General features: G+C 32.0%; 2 protein-coding genes across 2 annotated transcripts in view; both read right to left on the bottom strand.

Moving 5' to 3' along the window:
- The window catches only part of Zir (dedicator of cytokinesis), a 78,853-nt gene extending 70,307 nt beyond the window's left edge, over positions 1-8,546 (bottom strand). Inside the window, exons 1-5 of the mRNA XM_080148184.1 lie at positions 8,452-8,546; positions 7,962-8,066; positions 4,815-4,941; positions 4,078-4,166; positions 627-731 (exon numbers count right to left, since the gene is read on the bottom strand). Coding sequence (XP_080004310.1) covers positions 627-731; positions 4,078-4,166; positions 4,815-4,941; positions 7,962-8,066; positions 8,452-8,495 — 470 coding nt within the window. The 5' untranslated portion in view covers positions 8,496-8,546. The remainder of the gene's footprint in view (positions 1-626; positions 732-4,077; positions 4,167-4,814; positions 4,942-7,961; positions 8,067-8,451) is intronic.
- Positions 8,547-11,500: 2,954 nt separating this feature from the next.
- LOC145305953 (ninjurin-1-like) lies at positions 11,501-20,293 on the bottom strand. Its single transcript, XM_080147859.1, has 7 exons — positions 20,195-20,293; positions 19,352-19,396; positions 18,377-18,424; positions 18,048-18,124; positions 13,392-13,478; positions 12,744-12,867; positions 11,501-12,283 (listed from the first exon to the last, which is right to left on the bottom strand). Exons 1-7 carry the CDS (start codon positions 20,264-20,266, stop codon positions 12,209-12,211), a joined length of 528 nt encoding a protein of 175 aa, XP_080003985.1. The 5' UTR covers positions 20,267-20,293; the 3' UTR covers positions 11,501-12,208.
- Positions 20,294-20,669: the final 376 nt, after the last annotated feature.

The raw sequence follows: 20,669 nt of genomic DNA on the forward strand, positions 1-20,669 counted from the left end.
ATTTCTTTGATGAAATGACAGGCTGGTCAATTTTTAGGCCATTTTTTGCGGTTTTTGGGCCGTCACGCCCAAACGGTTTGAGATAATCTCACGGGACTTTTTGCCCGACCAAAGTCTGGTTATTTGTGAGGTCTAAGAAAAAAAAATCCCGGATTGGATGAAGCACACCGTCGCTGTGCGCCGTCAAAAATCGCTGGTTGGCTCATTTTGCCCCCTCAAACCCTCACCTCGTGCCATTTTTCTGTGTAAAGATTATAATTATAATCTTTTGCATAAGTCTGATTTTTTTTCCTAGACCTCACAAATAACCAGACTTAGGTTGGGCAAAAGGTCCCGTGAGATTATATCAAACCGTTTGGACGTGACAGCCCAAAAACCGCAAAAAATGGCCTAAAAATTGACCAGCCTGTCATTTCATCAAAGAAATCCATCAAAAAATCACAATTTGAAATTTTAATTAATTAATAACTTTTTTCTCATAAGAGATATTGACACAAGACTTTCACTTGGTGAAAATTTAGCATTGTAAAAATAAAACGTTTAGAGATAATATTTGAATCTTCTTGTACTTTAAGCAAAATATATCATAATCCTAGTAGTTACAATAGATATAATAGTTACAATACCTGATGGTAACACTGCTGCTATACTGTTGATACTTCCTGGTCACTACAACCCAATCTGAGGTGTAACAGTCCACACAATTCTGCACTTTAGGATCCAACTCTTCACTATAATAGATAGATAATTAGATAGGTAGATGATTAGATAGATGGTAAGATAAATAGATAGGTAGATAGATATATGAATGTTTGGAAAATCAAAACAACTAAATCTGAGGTGTAACAGTCCACACAATTCTGCACTTTAGGATCCAACTCTTCACTATAATAGATAGATAGATAGATAATCAGATAGATAGATAGATAGATGGTAAGATAAAGAGATAGGTAGATAGATAGATGAATATTTGGAAAATGAAAGCAACCCAATCTGAGGTGTAACAGTCTACACAGTTCTGGACTTTAGGATCCAACTCTTCACTATAATAGATAGATGGATGGATAGATAGATAAATTTTTAGAAAACGAAAACAACCAAATCTGAGGTGTAACAGTCAACACAGTTCTGCACTTTAGGATCCAACTCTTCACTATAATACATAGAAAGATAGATTGATAATCAGAGATATAAAGTGTGTTACTTTATTTTATGTTTGTATTATTATTTGGCCACAACTTGTTCAAAAATGCTCACAAATCAGACCTTTTTCGACCGAAGATGCTCAAATGGTTCCTATACAAGCCCAATCAATCAGTTTTAAGATATCTTTATATTTCAAGAAAAATTTATGAAAATACTAAAAAACAGCAAATTTGGGTGTTACCTTTTATATGCACAGATACCATAAAATCAACAGAAAAAATACTTATTTTTACTTTTCTGTCATTTTTAAAGTTTGATTCTGTTAAATTAGCTATTCTTGAAGGGATTTATGCATTGAAATATACTGAAACATAATATTGGGCAGAAATTAATGTATTTCAAAGAAAGAAAATTTTAAAAATAAGAAATTCGACCTCTATCACTTCAGAGGACAGCTGCCAACCTTCAGTTGACAGGATATAGTTTAATACTTGTTAGCAATAATAATTAGCCCAAAAAGTATAACAAAAAGTTTTTTAATATGGTAAAAAAATGATAATCTAAATCTTAATTTTGGGGATGATGATCTAGAGGACGCTCTTACTGGTGGTGATGATGACCCAGATCGTATCAAAGTACATGAGCATTATGACAACTCATCTATTGAACTATGGTCCAATTCTTGGTATTTGTAGCAGCCTCTAATTAAAAGTTGTAACAAGAAATATAACCATCTTTTAAAAACTACTATATTTACCTTATGAATTGGAGAATTTAAAAACCATGATTGTATGTTTTGGGATTTCTCTTGATTGGAGAATGCTACAAATACAAAAATCGGACCATAGTTTAATAGATAAGTTGTCAAAATGCTCATGTATTTGGATACCATCTGGGTCATCATCACCAACAGCAAGAGCGTCTTTAAGATCATCATCCCCAAAATTAAGATTTAGATTATCATTTTTTTACCATATTAAAAAACTTTTTGTTTTACTTTTTGGGCTAATTATTATTGCTAACAAGTATTTAACTACATCCTGTCAACTGGAGGTTGGCAGCTGTCCTCTGAAGTGATAGAGATCGAATTTCTTATTTTCCAAAAATTTCTTTCTTTGAAATACATTAATTTCTGTCCAATATTGTGTTTCAGTATAATCAATGCATAAATCCCTTCAAGAATAGCCAATTTAACAGAATCAAACTTTAAAAATGACAGAAAAGTAAAAATAAGTATTTTTTCTGTTGATTTTATGGTATCTGTGCATATAAAAGGTAACACCCAAATTTGCCGTTTTTTAGTATTTTCATCAATTTTCCTTAAAATATAAAGATATCTTAAAACTGATTGATTGGGCTTGTAAAGGAACCATTTGAGCATCTTCGGTCGAAAAAGGTCTGATTTGTGTGCATTTTTGACCAAGTTGTGGCCAAATAATAATGAAACATAAAATAAAGTAACACACTTTAGATGGATACATTGATAGATAAATATTTGGAAATGAAAACAACTTAATCTGAGATGTAACAGTTCATACAATTCTGCACTTTAGGGTCCTTCTCTTCACTATAATAGATAGATATATACATATATGGATAGATAGATAGATGGTAAGATAAATAAATAGGTAGATAGATATATGAATGTTTGACAAATGAAAACAACTAAATCTGAGGTGTAACAGTCCGCACAGTTCTGCACCTTAGGATCCAATTCTTCATTGTAATAGATAGATAGATAGTTAGATAGGTATAGATAGGTAAATAGATAGATAGATAAATATTGGAAAATGAAAGCAACCTAAATCTGAGGTGTAACAGTCGACACAATTCTGCACTGTAGGATCCAACTCTTCACTATAATTGATATATAGATAATTAGATAGATAGATAGTTGGATAGACACCATGGAAACTGTCCCAATTTTGTATAACTTTTGCGGAACATGTTCCAGTTACGTCATATTTTTCTTTCCCGAAAAAGGGAAGAGGGAAAGAAAAAAAAGGGAAGGGGGGAAGAAAAAAGAGATGGGAGAAAAGGGGGTTTTCCCCATCTCTTTTGAAGAGATTTTCTTCCCCCCTTCTCTTTTTCGGGAAAGAAAAATATGACGTAACTGGAACATGTTCCGCAAAAGTTATACAAAATTGGGACAGTTTCCATGGTGTCGTTGGATAGATAGATGGATGAATGTATAGATGGATGTATAGATGGATGGATAGATGGATGGATAGATAGATAGATGGATAGATAGATGGATGGATAGATGGATGGATAGAAGGATGGAAAAATGGATAACTAGATAGATGGATGAATAGATTAGATAGATGGATTGCGACATGACAACAAGAACATCTACTTACTCAGGTTCCTCAGGAAGAATATGTTTCAAAGTTCTTATCTTCCTGGGTACATATATAGATAGATAGAAGATAGATATATAGTTGGATGGCAACATCTACTTACTAAGGTTCTTCAGGAAGAATATGTTTCAAAGTTATCATCTTCCTGGGTACATATATAGATGGATATAGTAGGATAGATAGATAGATAGTAGGATGGATAGATAGATGGAACTCACTACTTACTAAGGTTCTTCAGGAAGGATTTAATTCTGAGTTCTGATCTTTCTGAGAACAGATATAGATAGATATCAACATGACAACAAGAACTACTTACTATGGTTTTTCAGGAAGGATATATTTCAATGTTCTGATCTTACTGGGTACATATATAGATAGATAGATAGATATATAGTTGGATAGATAACAACATGACAACAACAATATCTACTTACTAAGGTTCTTCAGGAAGAATATGTTTCAATGTTCTGATCTTACTGGGTACAGAAATAGATAAGTAGATAGATAGATAGTAGGATAGATAGATGAATAGATAGATAGATAAAGATGGATGGCAACAATATCTACTTACTAAGGTTCTTCAGGAAGGATATGTTTCAAAGTTCTGATCTTTCTGGGAACAATGTTGACCTCAATATCCTCTTCTGGGAACTCGAGAATCTAAATAAAGAATAATGGGATTTTTCATTTAATTTAATTGAAAAACTTTGTTGATTACCCCATCTCCTCCCCTCCTACTAGATGAACGAACTTAGGTCCATAAATGAGGTCCGTATTAGCAAGCTATATTGACGACAAATTTCCCCCTGTCAATATATCCAATCTAATACCTATATTTCATTATTCTTTAAATATTTCGTTTATAGATTATAATTATTTTACATTAGGGTTAGCCCCTCAGGAAAAAACCTTTGACATTAAATTTTTTTTTGAAAGACAGAATGCTTTTTTAGTTAAACCTCTCATGCAATTAAACCTTTTATTGCACGAACTTTGTCTAGAAGTCCTGACTGAGCATGTTATTGAATTACAACTGTTATTGGTTATAGTATTATCTTACAGGGATCCAAAGGGATAAGACAATGGCCGATAACTTGATGTACATCTCCAAAATTACAACGTCCACAGATCACAATTAGTGGTGAAACGTTTGGATACAACTTAATGAACCAAACCAACCAATAGTAAATTAATCAAAGGCCTGAAGTTGTAAAGCCAACAAATAAGAAAACGTTCTTATAAAACTTTAGGAACTAGTGTACTGACCAACCCCAATGTCCCCCCCCCCCCCTCCCTAAATTCTCTTACCTCATTACAATCATCCCTCCGCTCACTATGGTTGGACACATACTCCTCATAGTCTATAGGCTCCACTCCAACTCGGGCATTGTCAGACACTATGGTATGACTGCTGGAGGCAGCTGACATTGGCCGGCTGAAATATATATATATAGATAGATAGATAGGCTCCACTCCAACTTGAGCGTTGTCTGACACTATGGTATGGCTGCTGGAGGCAGCTGACATTGGCCGGCTGAAATAGATATATAGATAGATAGATACAGGGTGGCCACAGACTTTTTTTCAAAATAGCATAAAATAGTATGCAAAAAAAAGTAAATAGTATGCAATAGTATGTAAAATTTTTAAAAATAGTATGCAAATTTTTTAAAAATAGTATGAAATAGTATGCATTTTAAACAAAATAGTATGAAATAGCAAGCATTTAAAACACTATAGGGCCTTAAAATGTTGGTTAGCTATCAGTAATTTGAAATGTCCGTCCGTCCGTATGTATTAGTTTGGGGGAAACGTGATTTTCTCGGCTCCTATAAAAGATAAAAGGCTGAAATTTTTAGACAACATTCCCATTATTAAGGAGCACAATTAACTATAAAACATCAATGGTGGTAGGACCGCTTTTTAGCAGGTTTTAGGCTATTTTTGTATTTTTCACATTTTTCTCCATATCTTTGGTGTTTATGGTCCGATTTCCAAAAATTTTTCAGTTATAGTATCAAAATTAAATTTCCTGTCGTTTCAAGAAAACAACTATGACGGTCAGGCTGCCTTTAAGCAGGTTTTAGGCTATTTTTGTATTTTTCACATTTTTCTCCATACCTTTGGTGTTTATGGCCCGATTTCCGAAGTTTTTCAGTTATATATATCAAAATTAAATTTCCTGTCGTTTCAAGAAAACATCAATAGCGGTCCGACTGCCTTTTTGCAGGTTTTTGGCTATTTTTATATTTTTCACATTTTTCCTCCTATCTTTGGTGTTTATGGTCCGTTTTTAAAAATTTTTGTAGTTAAATATATCAAAATTAAATTTCCCGTTGGTTTAAGCATCCAGTGTGTAATTTACTTTGACCGTCAGTCTGTTAGTCATAGTACTGAAATATAAATATTAAGAAATTAAAAACAAATGTTGAAAAGGTTTCGTGATTTTTTCCTAATATACATGCTTTAAACAACTAATATCTAAATTCTTATTTATTTGTTTGTGCTTCGCTACTTATGGATGTTGTCATCCTTGTTGTTCATATATAGGACAATCCGGTCCAAAAGTATGTAGCGCAGCGATAACACTAAATACTGAAATAAAACTGATATACTAGATATGGCATATTTATTTAAAGTAGATCGACACATTCCAATAGTATACAATTGATTCTAAATTCTTAAAACCAGCCTATCTATGATTAGAAAGTACGTAGCATTTTTAACATTTTTCATATAGACAGTAGCTGCGCTATTTCAAGTTGTGTATGTTCAATTTATACTTTTTACGTCAATATATTGTCGCGACAGGTTATGTTCAGTGTCAGTATATTGTTTACCTTTACTACAGCTGGGAGTTTTTTTAAGTGCTGCTTTTCTATAAATAGGTTCTCATGTATGTCCGTCCGTACGTAACGGATAGCTCTTGACGATAATTTAGATATGTTAAAGTTGTCCTATTGTTTTCAAACTGCATTATATGATGTCCGAAACCGTTAGATACTTTATAATTATTGTCAGTATGATTTAATTATGATTCAAAGGAAGATTAGCCACAATTTTATGAACGATTATTTTTAGTTTAATTTTTATCCTATAATATAAGTAGTAGGTAAGTTTGTTTTTCTAAAGCCAAAAGTATGTTGGTCCTAATCGGTTATACTTTTCAGCTAAGCTCATAAAAAAAACTTGGTTGGTTTTAAGCTATTTTCCTGAGGCGAGGGGCGAAGCAACAAGTGTTATGTAATTGATAAATCAACCCTATCATCTAATTGCAAAAGAGGGGGGGGGGGGAGAAATGTGGTGACTCGTCACACGTGACACGACATACCAGCAATTTTATTTTGGGTGCTACTCCCTTAGTTTTAGAGATAATTGGGTGAAATCTTTTTGGTTGTGTCACTAATTACCCCAAGTTTTGGTATCTTTCAAAAAAAAATCTTTACATTGAATGTAGAAATACCAATAACTTTCAATAAAGGTACAACAATCTGAACTGAAAGACTACTTTCTTCTGGAAACATTTCTAAAAAAAAATTGAAAACACAGTAGCGATTTTGCCGTATTTTCACAGTAGCATTTGATAGGTTATTTTAGGTTAGGTAAGTGTTAATGATTGCCCCGCAGGGTTAGAGCCCCCCGCAGGGACTAGAAAATAGGAGAAAAGATACTGTGAAAATGCGATGAAACCTGCTACTTGGCTTTCTTTTCATGATCAAAAAAATCAGTTTGTTTTAGTTACCTAAAAATTGAAGATTTATCTGAAATCCAAAGAAATAGTGGAAATAGTATGCAATTTTGGACAATAGTGGAAATAACATATTTTTTTGGAATAGTTTGCATAGTATGCAAAAATAGTGGAAATAGTATGTTTGTGGCCAGCCTGTAGATAGAGCTGCCCCCTTTAATAGATAGATAGAGCTGGCCCCATTTATAGATAGATAGATAGAGCTACCCCATATAATGATTATTGCCAGACACTAAAGTGTGAGTGTTGCAGCTGAAATTGACCAGCTGAAATAGTAACAAAAGTAGATAAAGCTAGCCCAATATGTTGAAAAATATTTCTTTTGCCAAACAAAAAACCATTTTGCTTGTTTAACCCTAATTAATTTCTATTCTTATTTTCTAATGATTTTCTCCCACAGTGTTATGTACAAGTGATAGATTTTTTTAACTGGTATTTTGACTTTAAAAAGGTTTTTGGACTTTTGGATAATTTGACTTATTGGCAGAAAATTGATTAGGTATATGATAATATTAATCCTTAATGGTTGGTCAATGAATAAATGATAAGATTAATATTTAAAAGTTGACTGGTTTTAATACTATGATTGTACATTTTTATATTCGTAGAAAACTGAATTTAATACGATACGATACATAATTTTTCAGAACCAGTTCTATTCCAGCAGATATTAATCGGTTTCGAAGTCATACTGGAAGATATTTTACCTGGATTTAGGTTGAACGGAGGTCCTGCCGATGCCAGCCATGATATTGCTGGCGGTGCTGCCGCCGGATATGGCCACATGACGACGGATATTCTCAGCCGGCTCCCTGAAATATAACAGTGAGTTCATAATCATGCCATTACGGACTACAAAAAAATATACTGCTTGATCATCATAATTTAATAACTAGTAACAGGATGGTTGTCTGTCTATATATATATTTATACCATTTAATTTCGCTAACTAAATTAAAAGATTCTTGTATGTCCCGAAAAGTTTATCTATGTATTTTTAGGTAATGAGGGTAACTCCAACCTCCAAAGAGGAGAAAATTACCATCTCCCTTTTTTTTACTTTTTCAATTTATAACTAAAATTTAAATTGGTGGGTCAACCTTTCCCCCTCCCATTTATAAAGGGTCCCTCTAGAGGCCTCTATTGGCGTAGCAGCAATTATAAAAATATTAATTTTAAAATATTTATAGAATTTACCTGATAATCCTTGTAGAGAAAGCTCTCTGATTTCCACCCGACATTTTTAGGTCATTTCTAAAACTATTACATAAATATTAGGATCTAGAGCTGTTCACGGTAAAATGTTCCTGGTAACGATTATCTTCAAATATCTATGTACTTTTAAAGTTGATGAACGTATAGATTATGCTTGCACAAAATTGTAACCGACAAGTTAAGGCCTTCAAATATTCTTGAATAGTCATATGTACGTTCAGCCGTTTGGCAGCTAGCAGCCTTAAGAGTTCATAGATTTTTGGAGATTATCGTTACCAGAATATTTTACTATAAACTGCACTAGATCCAAATATGATTTTAAGACTTTACAAAACATAAAAAAATATGATATATTATAAATGTTATTACCTATATAATTTACAAAAATAATCTAAATATAATATTTACAGTAATATTTGTTACCTACAGTTTTGAGTATTTTTTCTCCCTAAAAATTATGAGATATTTTGTTTAAATTGTAAGTTATATGAAAAATCTTTGGTAAAAAAGTAAAAAAATCTTCTAAATATATAAATCTAAAATATGTTAATTATAGGTAGTTACATGTACAAAGTCTTTTAAATAATCTAATCACCGTGTATTTGTTTTTGTAGCACAGCTACTCTATAATATATTTTTGTTTGCTTCAAATGAAAAATATGCGTGGATATTATGACAGGGAAAAATTTGTCGTCAATTTAGGTTGCTACTATGGTCCCTATTTATAGATTAGTTCGTTCATCTAGTAATAGTGGGGGGGGGGGTAAAGGGTGTGGATGGGGGGTATCAATATAATATATTAGCCAGCTGAAAGTGGCCTATTATAAGTGTATGCGAGAATCTTGAACACTATTCACGTATTCTATATCCATTTTTCTGATGAATTAGTCTTTGGGGTTGAGTTTTAAAAGCTATTTGATCATATTACTGTGCGCTACTATTAGAATTGTTATCCTTGTTATCAGGGCTCGGCAGCCGCGACTTAGCATCAAACTTAAACCCGTTTGGATGCTTTGACAAATTTTTTTAAAAGAGAGATTACCATGTTTGGGTCAGGTTTATATATTTAAAATTGTAAAATGTTGTTTTCCCTGAAGCTTACGGGCGACTAGCGAGCGGATGCCGAGCCCTGTTTGTTATTACACTAATCACTATTACATTATTAATATACCTATCGAATAAAAATATCATTAAATCACATGGTAATAATCATTTGGTATATGCTTATAAAATGCCCTTCTCATGTTAAGCTTACTACAAAAATGGGATAATACAATTTTTGGCTTGAAATTAACATTAAAATTATTTTATTGTAAAAAAAACTCATCTTAAAGTGAAAGGATATTTGTTATTTAGCGTATCGTATTATAGACAGATTTCAGCAGATATTTAATTGAAAATTATAAGATTTAAACTGGTAATAATTCTCGGTTTTATTTTAATATTCGTGGAAAATTTTTGTCTGTAGTACAATTTTATTCATGATGGCTAAGAACCGATTCTAATCTAGCGGATATTAATCGGTTTGGAAGCCATAATAAAATGGAAAATATTTTTTTAAAAATTGCTATATCCTTGTCAATTAATGATTGATAAAGTTACTAATAAAAGTTATAATAAATCACTAATGCAATTTTTGCTCTAAACAGAAAGGAAGTTTTTACTCAATTTCATACTTGATAAGGTTATTTCCAGTATAGCTTCGAAACCGAGTAATATCCACTGGATTAGAACCGGTTCTAAGATTTACTGAATTATCGTGTATAGATTCGTATTACAGGCAATTTTCCACGAATATTAGAATTAAAATCATAAAATTAAATCTTATTATTTTTTATTTATATATGCGGAAAGCTGTCTATAATACAATTATTTATGTTAGATAGATAGTAAATGGCTAAATATTAAAAAAAAAAACAAGGATGATAACATTCATAAGTAGCAAAGCACAAAAAAGTTTAAGCAGAGCTCGATCTTTAAATCGTTTATAGGTGATTTAAACCGGGGCGATTCATTTGGCGCACCATCAAATTATTAATATCAATCTTTAAATCGAATTTGCATGGGTGATTTGAATCGGACAGTGGCGCGGGCCCGGCGCGCCAATGCCACTCACCGAGTGGCATTGGGGGTTTAAATCGGGGTGATTTATTTAATAAATAAATATTTTTTTTTAATTACTGTAACTTTAATATTTTATTGCAAAACTATCGTGAAAACATTTTTATAGTTATTTTTAAAATAAATTATATATTAATGTTTTATATAAAATACTATACTGACACGGTATTTTATATAAAATACTATACTGACACGGTATTTTATATAAAATACCTTACTGACACTGACACTCAACGGACTAACTGACGGGCGGACAGACAAAGTGAATTATAAAGTAGCTTCAATACTAAACATACTTATACAAACATGTAGGTTCAAAACAATGCAAAAAAGTTTTTAAAACTATAGGTATAATTTTGATTTTGAGTATTATTATTTTGAACTTTTTCTACTAGAAGTTCCATTATTAGGCAGTATGGTGGGTATCAATATGTACAGAAATTCCAGGGAGGTAGGGGACATTGGACTGTTTATTACACTAGTCCTCAAAGTTTTATAGTAATGTTTTCTTATTTGTTGACTCAACAATGTTGCTAACTTTTATTGAGTTTTGATTGGTTGGTTCTTTAAGTGAGTGTCTAAGCGTTTCAACCACTAATTCAAATTGTAATCTAAAGAAGGGCAATTTTATTTATCACTATTGGGATGTACATCAATTTATCGGCCATTGTCTTATCCCTTTAGATCTATGATAAAACTTACATATCTTAAGGGATAAGACAATGTACGATAAATTGATATACATATATGATATCCAAATAACGAAAGATAGAAATTATTAGTTGAAAAGTTTGGATACCATTGGATTAGAGCTAACCAATATTAATTCAATAAAAGTACCCAAAGTTTTTCAAACAACATATAAAATAAAGTTATAAAAGATTGAGTATCAATATAATTTTCAGTCCAATGTTCATTCCATCCCTGATAAAACTAAGAATTTCGGTGGATTTTTAAAGTATTACATTCAAAGATTTTTTTATACATCAAGATAAAAAGGCACATTAGTTCGATTATTAACTACATTAACAATTACACAAAATTATCCTATTTTTTTTATAATAATATTCTATTAAAAATACCAAAACGTTTCATTTGCAAAAAGGCAAATATTATATTCATTCATTTTTGCTAAATTCATTTTCAAAAAAATTAATAATGAATACTTAATATGGAATTTGTTAACCAAATAAAGCGGGGTCAAAGTGTAAAAATTGAATTAGTTTAAAGTACCTAGATATTCATGAATCATAAAAATATGGGGCAGTTTTCCTCAATGAACGAATAAATTTTTTGAAAACACGTAATTTAGATGATAATTTAGTTTAGGTTTTTTAGGTTAATAGAGGACCGTAGGGAAAAGCCCTCAGCAGGGGATAATACCTAAAAACAATTGGGGGATGAAGGGTCTTAGTCAATTAATATGTTTTGAGTGAAAGCCCCAAGTATATACAAATACCTATCATACGACACAACCACATAAATTAAAAAAATATATATACAAAGTATCAATTATAAAAAATATGCTTTGATTGTGATAGAAAATATCATTTTCAATTGGTGGAAAAGTTTAAGGCAAGATCAGGTTTCTTCAGTTGCAATTCTCCTGTCAGTTTTTTCAATTACCAGACGAGAACTTGACATCATCATTAGCGGCCATGACTGCGCCCCCTCCATTGGATCCACCATGGGGTCCTGCCACAATGGATGTATTATACACGGGGATATTATGACAGGGGAAAATTGTCAATTTAGGTTACTTCCTTATTGGTCCGTTTGTTCATCTATTAGAAAGAAGGGGATGGGGGGGGGGGGGGGTCGTTAATTTAGCCCACTACAGAGTTTTACTCTATTAAAGAACATGAAAATCAGGTGTAAGACAGAAAGAGAGTGTACGATGGGCTGTTTATTACACTAGTCCCCGAAGTCCTATAATATTTTTTTCTTATTCTTTGGCTTAAAAACTTTGGGGACTTTAGTGAATTTTGATTGGTTGAGTCATTCAGTTAAGTGTTCAAACGTTTCAACTACTAATTTTAATCTACAGAAGTGGTAAGTTAGTGAACCATCATTAGGGATGGACATCAGTTTATCGGCCATTGTCTTATCCCTTTAGATCCCTGGGTGTAAAATCCAAGTAATAATAAATCCATTCCTGGCACAGGCTCCAAATCTGGCACGCCGAAGGCCGTTATGAAGATGTTGATGAAAATGATGAGGACCACGGAGATGGCGATGGCCGCGTTGTACCGATGACACTTCTTGTAATCCTTCTTGCTGAATACATGGAAATATTATGTTTATTAGATTAGTCCCTTAAGTTTCATATATACGTTTCCATCTATTGAATTTGGATTGGATAGTTTATTAAATTGGTACAATTTGGCACTGTGAAGAAACGACGGCAAAACCACCGCTGCCGCCAAAAAAATACTAGGTAAATTGTGCTATTTCGCGCCACATCAGACAATTTTGAATTGTTTAAAGCAAACTTAAACTTTTTTTCTCAATAAAGTTCACCTTATATTTCCATTTATTATTTGTAAATACAATAAGTTTGTCTCAAATGATTCAAAATTGTCTAATTTGGAATAAACAAAATATATTTTTCGGAGGAAGCAGCGGTTCGGCTGCCGTTTCACATTGTTCCCCAATAAAGTCTTAGCTCACATAACTTTACGACAAAAAAGCATACCTAAGTTTTCAATGTACATTTTGAAATCTTAGTACACATAACTTAACAATAAAAAAAGCATTAGCTATCAACGTACATTTATTAATCTAACAGATTTTAATCTTACCTGCAAGTCATTCTTTCCAGAATGAGAAGACATGTTGCCAGAACTTGGAGAACCAGGGACAGGCTGATCATACCAACCAAAGGCAATCTAGATAAAATAAGCTATCTTAATCGGTAACTTTTTTGGGGACTTTTTTTCAAAACAATGATGTCCCTTCAACTAATAATTTTAATCTTATTTATCATTATTAGGGGTGAATATAAATTTATCGTGCATTGTCTCATCCTTTGATACCCTTGGGTAAAAAGACATGTTGCCAGAACTTGGAGGACCAGGGACAGGCTGATCATAGTAACCAAAGGCAATCTAAATAAAATAATCGGTGATTCAATATCTTAGGGACTAATTCTCAATTTTGATTGATTATTTTAAAACTAGTATGTCCTAATAACTTTAGTCTACTGAAGATTTAATCTTATTTTTCATTATAGGGGGCAAATAACAATTCATCGTCCATTGTCTGAGGCCATCTAAATAAGATAAGTTATTTGCTGAATCAAAATCTTGGGCACTTTTTAATTTTTATTTCAAAACTAGTACCTATGTCCTTTCAACTAATAATTTTAATCTACAGAATGTTTTTTTCTTATGATAATCAGGTGTAACATCCAAGTAATAATAAATTTTTGCAAATCAAAGTACAACTTGGTTTAATTTAAAGGTCATTAACACTTACAAAAGTTTGCTCAATATATAACCAAAAGTTATATAAAGCAATAAATGATATAAATTGCACAGTTTTATTTTATAAACATTGAAAAGTTAGGCAACATCACAAGGACAAAATCAATAAGTAATAGAACAACTGTTATCAAAAAAGAAGAATGAATACACAAATCTCAAAGAATATCATGAAGTATTTATAAAGGGAATACGTCCTGTGTAGCATGATCGATAGACAGACAGACAAAACACAAAGATGCGCATATGTCACAGGAATCTTCACTGAAAAATTCAGCAGTCTATCTACAATAGCAGCCAAGAAAATCACTTTTTGCCCATTGGGTTAGGACTGACTGATGAATAGATAAAGTAAATATATAGAGTAGCTTGGCTTCTAAAAAAGTTACAAAATGTCAACAGAATTGGCTGTGTCAACAAAGAAAAAAAGAGTTGATTAAATCACAGGTGTAGCTCTAATTTTATCTTATAATCCTTAAATAAAAGTAACAGGATGTCTATCAGTCTGTCTATACTAAAGGATATAGCTAACCACTGTACTAATAAGTATATCCGTTAAAATTTACCTTCTCATAGGTCACGTGAAGGTTTATAACTATTTTTCGAGAAGGTACCACCACCCTGCATAACTAACTAGAAAAAATGACCCAACTAAAAAATTTTTTTTTTATATCTCTCTTTTAAACTAAATTTTGAAAATTGACAGTCGTTGACTTACCCCCTTCCCCCTAACTCAAGTTTTCCTATAGCCTATAATATAATAATAATGTAGGCACAAAAAAGTCCTTAAAAATAGATAATTGAACAAAATCAAAACCCCAAAAGTTAGACAAAAGATTAAACAAATCTTTTGACATTGATTTTTTGTATCCTTGGATATAATGTGTAGCCACCTAAACTTGCATATTTTTATAATTTTCGTCAGTTTTCATTGACATAGAAAGATAGACATTTTAAATAAGTTTATATGTTTGAAAAGTACTGAAAAATATATTTTGGAAAAATAATTTATAACAAATACATTCAGGAATCCTGTTTTAACCAACGAAAACACTAAGCAAATATATTAAAATAATTGGGACAAGACAAATACATGTGAAAACAAATATTGGCAAATACTTTTAGTTATTAAATATCTGTGCATGATGAAGGACATGAGTAAGACTGCAAGGTTCTTTAAGTTTCTCTACAAATATGGTCTTGTATCATCAAGTGGATTCCTGTATTGGACACTCATACAAACCATTCCAATGTTAATCTACATCATACTTTTTGTATTAAAAATGTACAAACACCCTCTAAGTAAGTACCAGAAATTGTGGCATAACAAATAGCATGTCTGCTTGTTGTCGTGTAGGTGATAGGTTCAAATTTTGACCCATCACGGTGTCATAACTAATGATGTCAAAAGTGGTTCCGACTGCTGATATGTCAGGTGTGCAGCAGCATAAATAGAGGGGGGAATATCTAGGTCCAAAACAGGCACAACCAATTAATATACACAATTAGGACATCCAGACAATGGTTGTGCAACTAAAGAGTTGGTTATCTAAGGAGCGTTCACCATGTGGCCATACACATTGTGCACAGCAATTAAACAAGATTTTGTTCTGATATGAATCAAACTAAGTTATTGTGGTGCATCCTGATATCATAAGATTCAGGCTAATGTCAAATAATAGAGACTCGTAATGTTTAACTTATGAAAAACTAATATGGAATTCTTTATTTTTAAGATGAGACTATTGTAACATTTGGAATTGTAGGATCAACCTTCTTGAATTCTGGGATTGCCAATATATCACTGTTTTCAATCATCAAAAATGTTCTGAATCATATCCCGACCAAGGAATTAAGTTCTCCTTTCTCCAGATGGATAATTGTATCAACAATTGCATTTATGGCCATATGGAATGTAATGCTTGCAATCCAATCAATTATACTTGGCTATTCAGTGTTTTTTACAACTTTGAGTGTTTCAACATGGTTTCTGTACAGCATAGGTTTTGGATTATGCGCTATGGTGATTGGAGTGACTACAAATTATATTATACATCAATCTACACCAGGGAAACCAAATGATGACATCAAGAATATTATGATGATATACGACAGATTATGTTCATTTGCTGGACCTCACCTCTTTGCTACACTTGCAACAAGTACTTTGAGAACTACATTGGCTATATTTGGGACAATAAATGTCCTCCAATGCAAAGGATCCCCATATATTTTCTTGGCTGTTAGTTATTTCTGCATGATGATAATGGATGCGCACATAATTATGTACTACTGTTTGGCATTACACAAGTGTCAGAGTCAATTCAAAGGAATGGCTTCAGACTTAAGGTAATTTATGTGATATTTATTATGTATTATTAATTGGGATGGCAATCCTAATACGAATCCAAAATCCCCAATTGGCCTAATTTTTTAACCCATAATTCAAATCCGCAATTCAAATTGCGAGTTGGATTTTAAATTCATATGAATTTATTTGAATATGGCAGACAAAGTAATAAAATGAGAATAATAGCCCACATTGATTTTTATTAGGGTTTAAAGTTTATCTTTTACTAAAGATTAAGTAAATTTTGCTGAATATTGATGTGTCTTTTTCAAAAAACAACTTAAATAGAAAATATTACAAAAATCCCTTACTTGAACTAATCTCATTTAGGACTAAACTGTACACAACAAAAGACCCTGAGGAGGTAAAGGAGACAACTATCCTGATCCAAGAGATAGAAGCAGCACCACCTGTCACTGCAATGGATTATTTTGAAGTCAACAAAGGCACCATCTCAACAATACTTGGGATCACAGTCTCATATTGCATTGTCATGTTCCAGACAGTTTCTTGTCAATGAAGAAAGCTTAAAGAATTTATCATAAAACAGATAGAACTTGCTTCTTCATTTACAGCCAAGGAATCCTTTGATTAGTCATTTTTCTGTAATATCATTTATCCACTTTTTTATTAACCATTTGCATTCTTATGTGTACCTATATTGTACCTCAAAACAATATTTATTTAACTTTTTCTATTCATATTTTGTTATGAATCTTTTAAAATAGATTGTTAAATTGGATTAGAAATAATTTTGTTTGTGCTTGGCTAAAAAAAAATTTCAAGTCTACTCTAGGACACAAAGAAGCCTAAAATGTCATTCAATGAATCTTTACATGAATATTTTAACAATTTTTGCCTGCCACCTTTGCTATTAGTCAAGAACCAAATATTTACTTTACCATTTAATGAGTATTTGCACAGTTCTTTCATTTAATAAATACAATTTTTGGCTATGCAAACACTTTTATTTGCCAAAAAGGAAAAAACATTCATTAAAGAGTTTTTATAAGAAAATTATGAAAATGTTATAACTAAATGTATTCATGTACAGAAAGCTGTTTTTATTTAACTTTATGTTATAGGTATTGAGACCTTCATTTAGTTTTGAACTCTTATTGTTGTACCTATTGTATATTTGAGTGATTAATCTCTTGTTATGCTATAATAAGCTGCAGCCAGACAATTTACAAATATTTCAATAATCTATGTTATAAATAATATACCTATCTATTCATGTACTGTACAAAAAGCTGTTTATATTTATCTTTTATATTATATTGAGACCTTCATGTTGAACTCTTCTTGTTGTATTGTATATTTAAAATACAAGAACTATTGTTATTGCATTTTTCGTCACCCCCCCCCCCCCTAGATTTTCCCCCAAGAAAGAGGATAAATTAAAAAATATTTTTATGAATATTTTGTGACTTTTTCTCTTCTCTCACATACTTTTCTACTTTTTCTCATTAAGGAAGGGAAAAAAGAAAAACTATTTTTTTTATTTTTATCCCCTCCTTTCAAATATTTTTTGGTTCAACCCTCAACCCCCCCCCCCCCTTTAGCAGGGGATCCAATGCAGAATATAAACCCCTTAAGATAACAGAGTTGAAAAATAAGCTCACTTGTGTTCATATGGATACTCAAGAACAGTTCTTAACTGATTAGCATTAGCAGATAGCAAAGCTATATCCATCAATCCCTGAAAAGAAAAAAGTTTAAAAATGTGTTGACAATGTAATTTTTATTATTCTATATTTTGACTCATCAATCAATGTTATTCCTGAGTTTTATCTTTATCAAATAAATGTTTTCATAGAAAAAGATACTTTATAAGAATAAAAGGCTAGAAAATCTAGTAAATTAAAATAATATAAAATTAATAACATGTTTATCTAAGAGTCATATACATAAAAATGTATACAAAGATTTTTTAAAGAATAATATTAAATACCTTTGAATATGATTTAAAGTCAGACATCTTTTGTAGATTATCTACATCCTAAATAAAGAACAAATTTTTAATATATTTACAAAACATTAAAAAAATAATGAGTTTATAATTTATAAATAAATAAGAATGACAACATCCATAAGTAGCGAAGCACAAAAAATCATGGAATGGATAAACAGACAAAGTGAATTTTGGAGCATATATATAGTCAAACAGACAAAACAAAGTATACATTGATTGATTGATTGATTAGCCATAGTTTCTTAGGGTTTGGGCCTAAGTAGTCATGGAGTAGGCTGAGACACTTTTGTCTAGCCACTAGGGCTATCAAGCTCCACGTTCAAGCACATTTTGACTTGACCCGCTGTCTCATGAGAGCTACTCATTGTTACCTCACCCTCGCCGAGTATGGCAGGTGTCCCAATTTAAGTCACCGTAATGAATGACGCTCTCCTCAGAGGAGCTTGGGATAAGGGTAGTACTGATATTATGTACGTGACTATTGAGTATCCAAACTTAACCAATAATCCCCTTCTAACACAACCAGGGGAAGTTGCGTGATTATTATTGCGAATGAGAAATTCGAGTCAACACACGGAGAATTGAACTCGAACGCTCACCACCGTAGTTCAGTGTGTTACCACTGAGCCACGGCGCCCCTTAAGTATACATAGGAATCTTCAATAAAAATTCAGCTTTAATAGCAGCCGAGAAAATCACATTTCTCTCATAGCGTCACGGACTGACAAGACTGACAGACAAAGTTAATTATGTAGTAGCTACATACACATATGGCCAACTATTTCCAAAAGAAGAGTTAAACAATAAACATATAACTAAGATATCCTTTTAGATGTCCCAAGGGAAATACAAATGACGAGAAAGCACCAAAAAAAATTGTATTGGTGGAATAAGTGAAAACTATACACCTTTTTTGAAATAACATAAAAATTTGAATTATAATTTTAAACTTACCACATCTAGATAATCATTTTCTGTCTGCTGAGACTCAGTGACAACCTATAATACAAAAAAATAAATAAATAAATTGCATTCTAGTATGATTCGAAACCGATTGATATCCGCTGGATTATAACTGGTTCTCGACCAGCCATATTCAAAATAATGCGTATTACAGACAATTTTCCACTAGTATCAGAATCTATAAAATAAGATCTGTTAACCAAGACCTTCGTCCCCTCGTGGCTAATAAAATTGGTTTTAATCATGTATTTTTTTATTTTAATTTTTGTGGAAAGCTGTCTATAATACGATGCTGTAAAAAATATTCCCTCTAAATTAATTTTTTTAAATTCCTTTTTTAATCTATGTTGATCAGGGTTAACCAATGAATACCTAACAATCTAAATAACTGTTTACATAAATCTCCCCTTCTCTAGAAAAAATCACTGGTTGAAAACTTTAAACCAGCTAATTAAAATTGAAAACAAGTCCCAAAGATTCTGAATCAACGAATAAGATGACCTTGATGATTAAAATCGGGTACCAGTGTAATAAACAGCCCATTGTCCCCTCCCTCCCTGGCAAGTTTTGAAGATTAGTTTCACGGGTTGAAAAGTTTTTGAATCAACGAATAAGATAACATGGTTATAAAACTTTGGGTAACAGTGTCACAAAGAGCCCATTGTCCCCTCCCACAGTGCAGTGGCATGTACCTGCAGATTAGATTTAATCCTTGAAAAGTTTGAACAACCAATCAAATGAAAAAGTCCCAAAGATTTTGCATCAACGAATAAGATAATGTGGTTACAAAACTTTGGATACCAGTTATAAAACTTTGGGTACCCTGGCATGTACCTGTCCATCGCCAGTGGCTCCATTCCTAAGCATCTTGGTGCGACTATCCACATCATCATCCATTTTATACATTTAAGTTAAAGTAGGCCTATAAACTCAGATACTTGAAATTTTAAAATATCGAAGATAACTGTTTTGAAAGCGAAGCTTTTCTATAACTAGGGCCGTTCCGTCCGTACGTCCGTCCGTAAAGGTTAGCTCTTTTCGTAATTGTAAGAATTGCCCTATCGATTTCAAACTTCTATAACAGGAAGCGTAGCAACTCTATAATCGTTACAAGAAAGTCAGTGCGTCCTTTCAAAACATGCTGATTTTTAACTTTTTGTACGACTTGATTGTCCTACTCATCAGATTTTTTTGAATAATGATTCTTTGTAAAATATTATGAGCCAGACATCTACATAATCAAATACTAAAAGGGAAATTATGCCCTTTAACTGATTTAGCAATTTAGCAAATTTTATTTACGGTTTTG

This window comes from Acartia tonsa, chromosome 14 (genome assembly GCF_053477335.1).
Source record: "Acartia tonsa isolate MP-2025a chromosome 14, ASM5347733v1, whole genome shotgun sequence".
Classification (NCBI taxonomy): Eukaryota; Metazoa; Arthropoda; class Copepoda; order Calanoida; family Acartiidae; genus Acartia; species Acartia tonsa.

Coding starts and splice junctions, on each gene's coding strand:
- LOC145305953 (XM_080147859.1), bottom strand. CDS start 20,266: ATGTATAAAATGGATGATGATGTGGATAGTCGCACCAAGATGCTTAGG. Junction 12,868..13,391: donor CTGGAAAGAATGACTTGCAG/GTAAGATTAAAA, acceptor CCATGTATTCAG/CAAGAAGGATTACAAGAAGT. Junction 12,284..12,743: donor ATTTGGAGCCTGTGCCAGGA/ATGGATTTATTA, acceptor ATTGTGGCAGGA/CCCCATGGTGGATCCAATGG.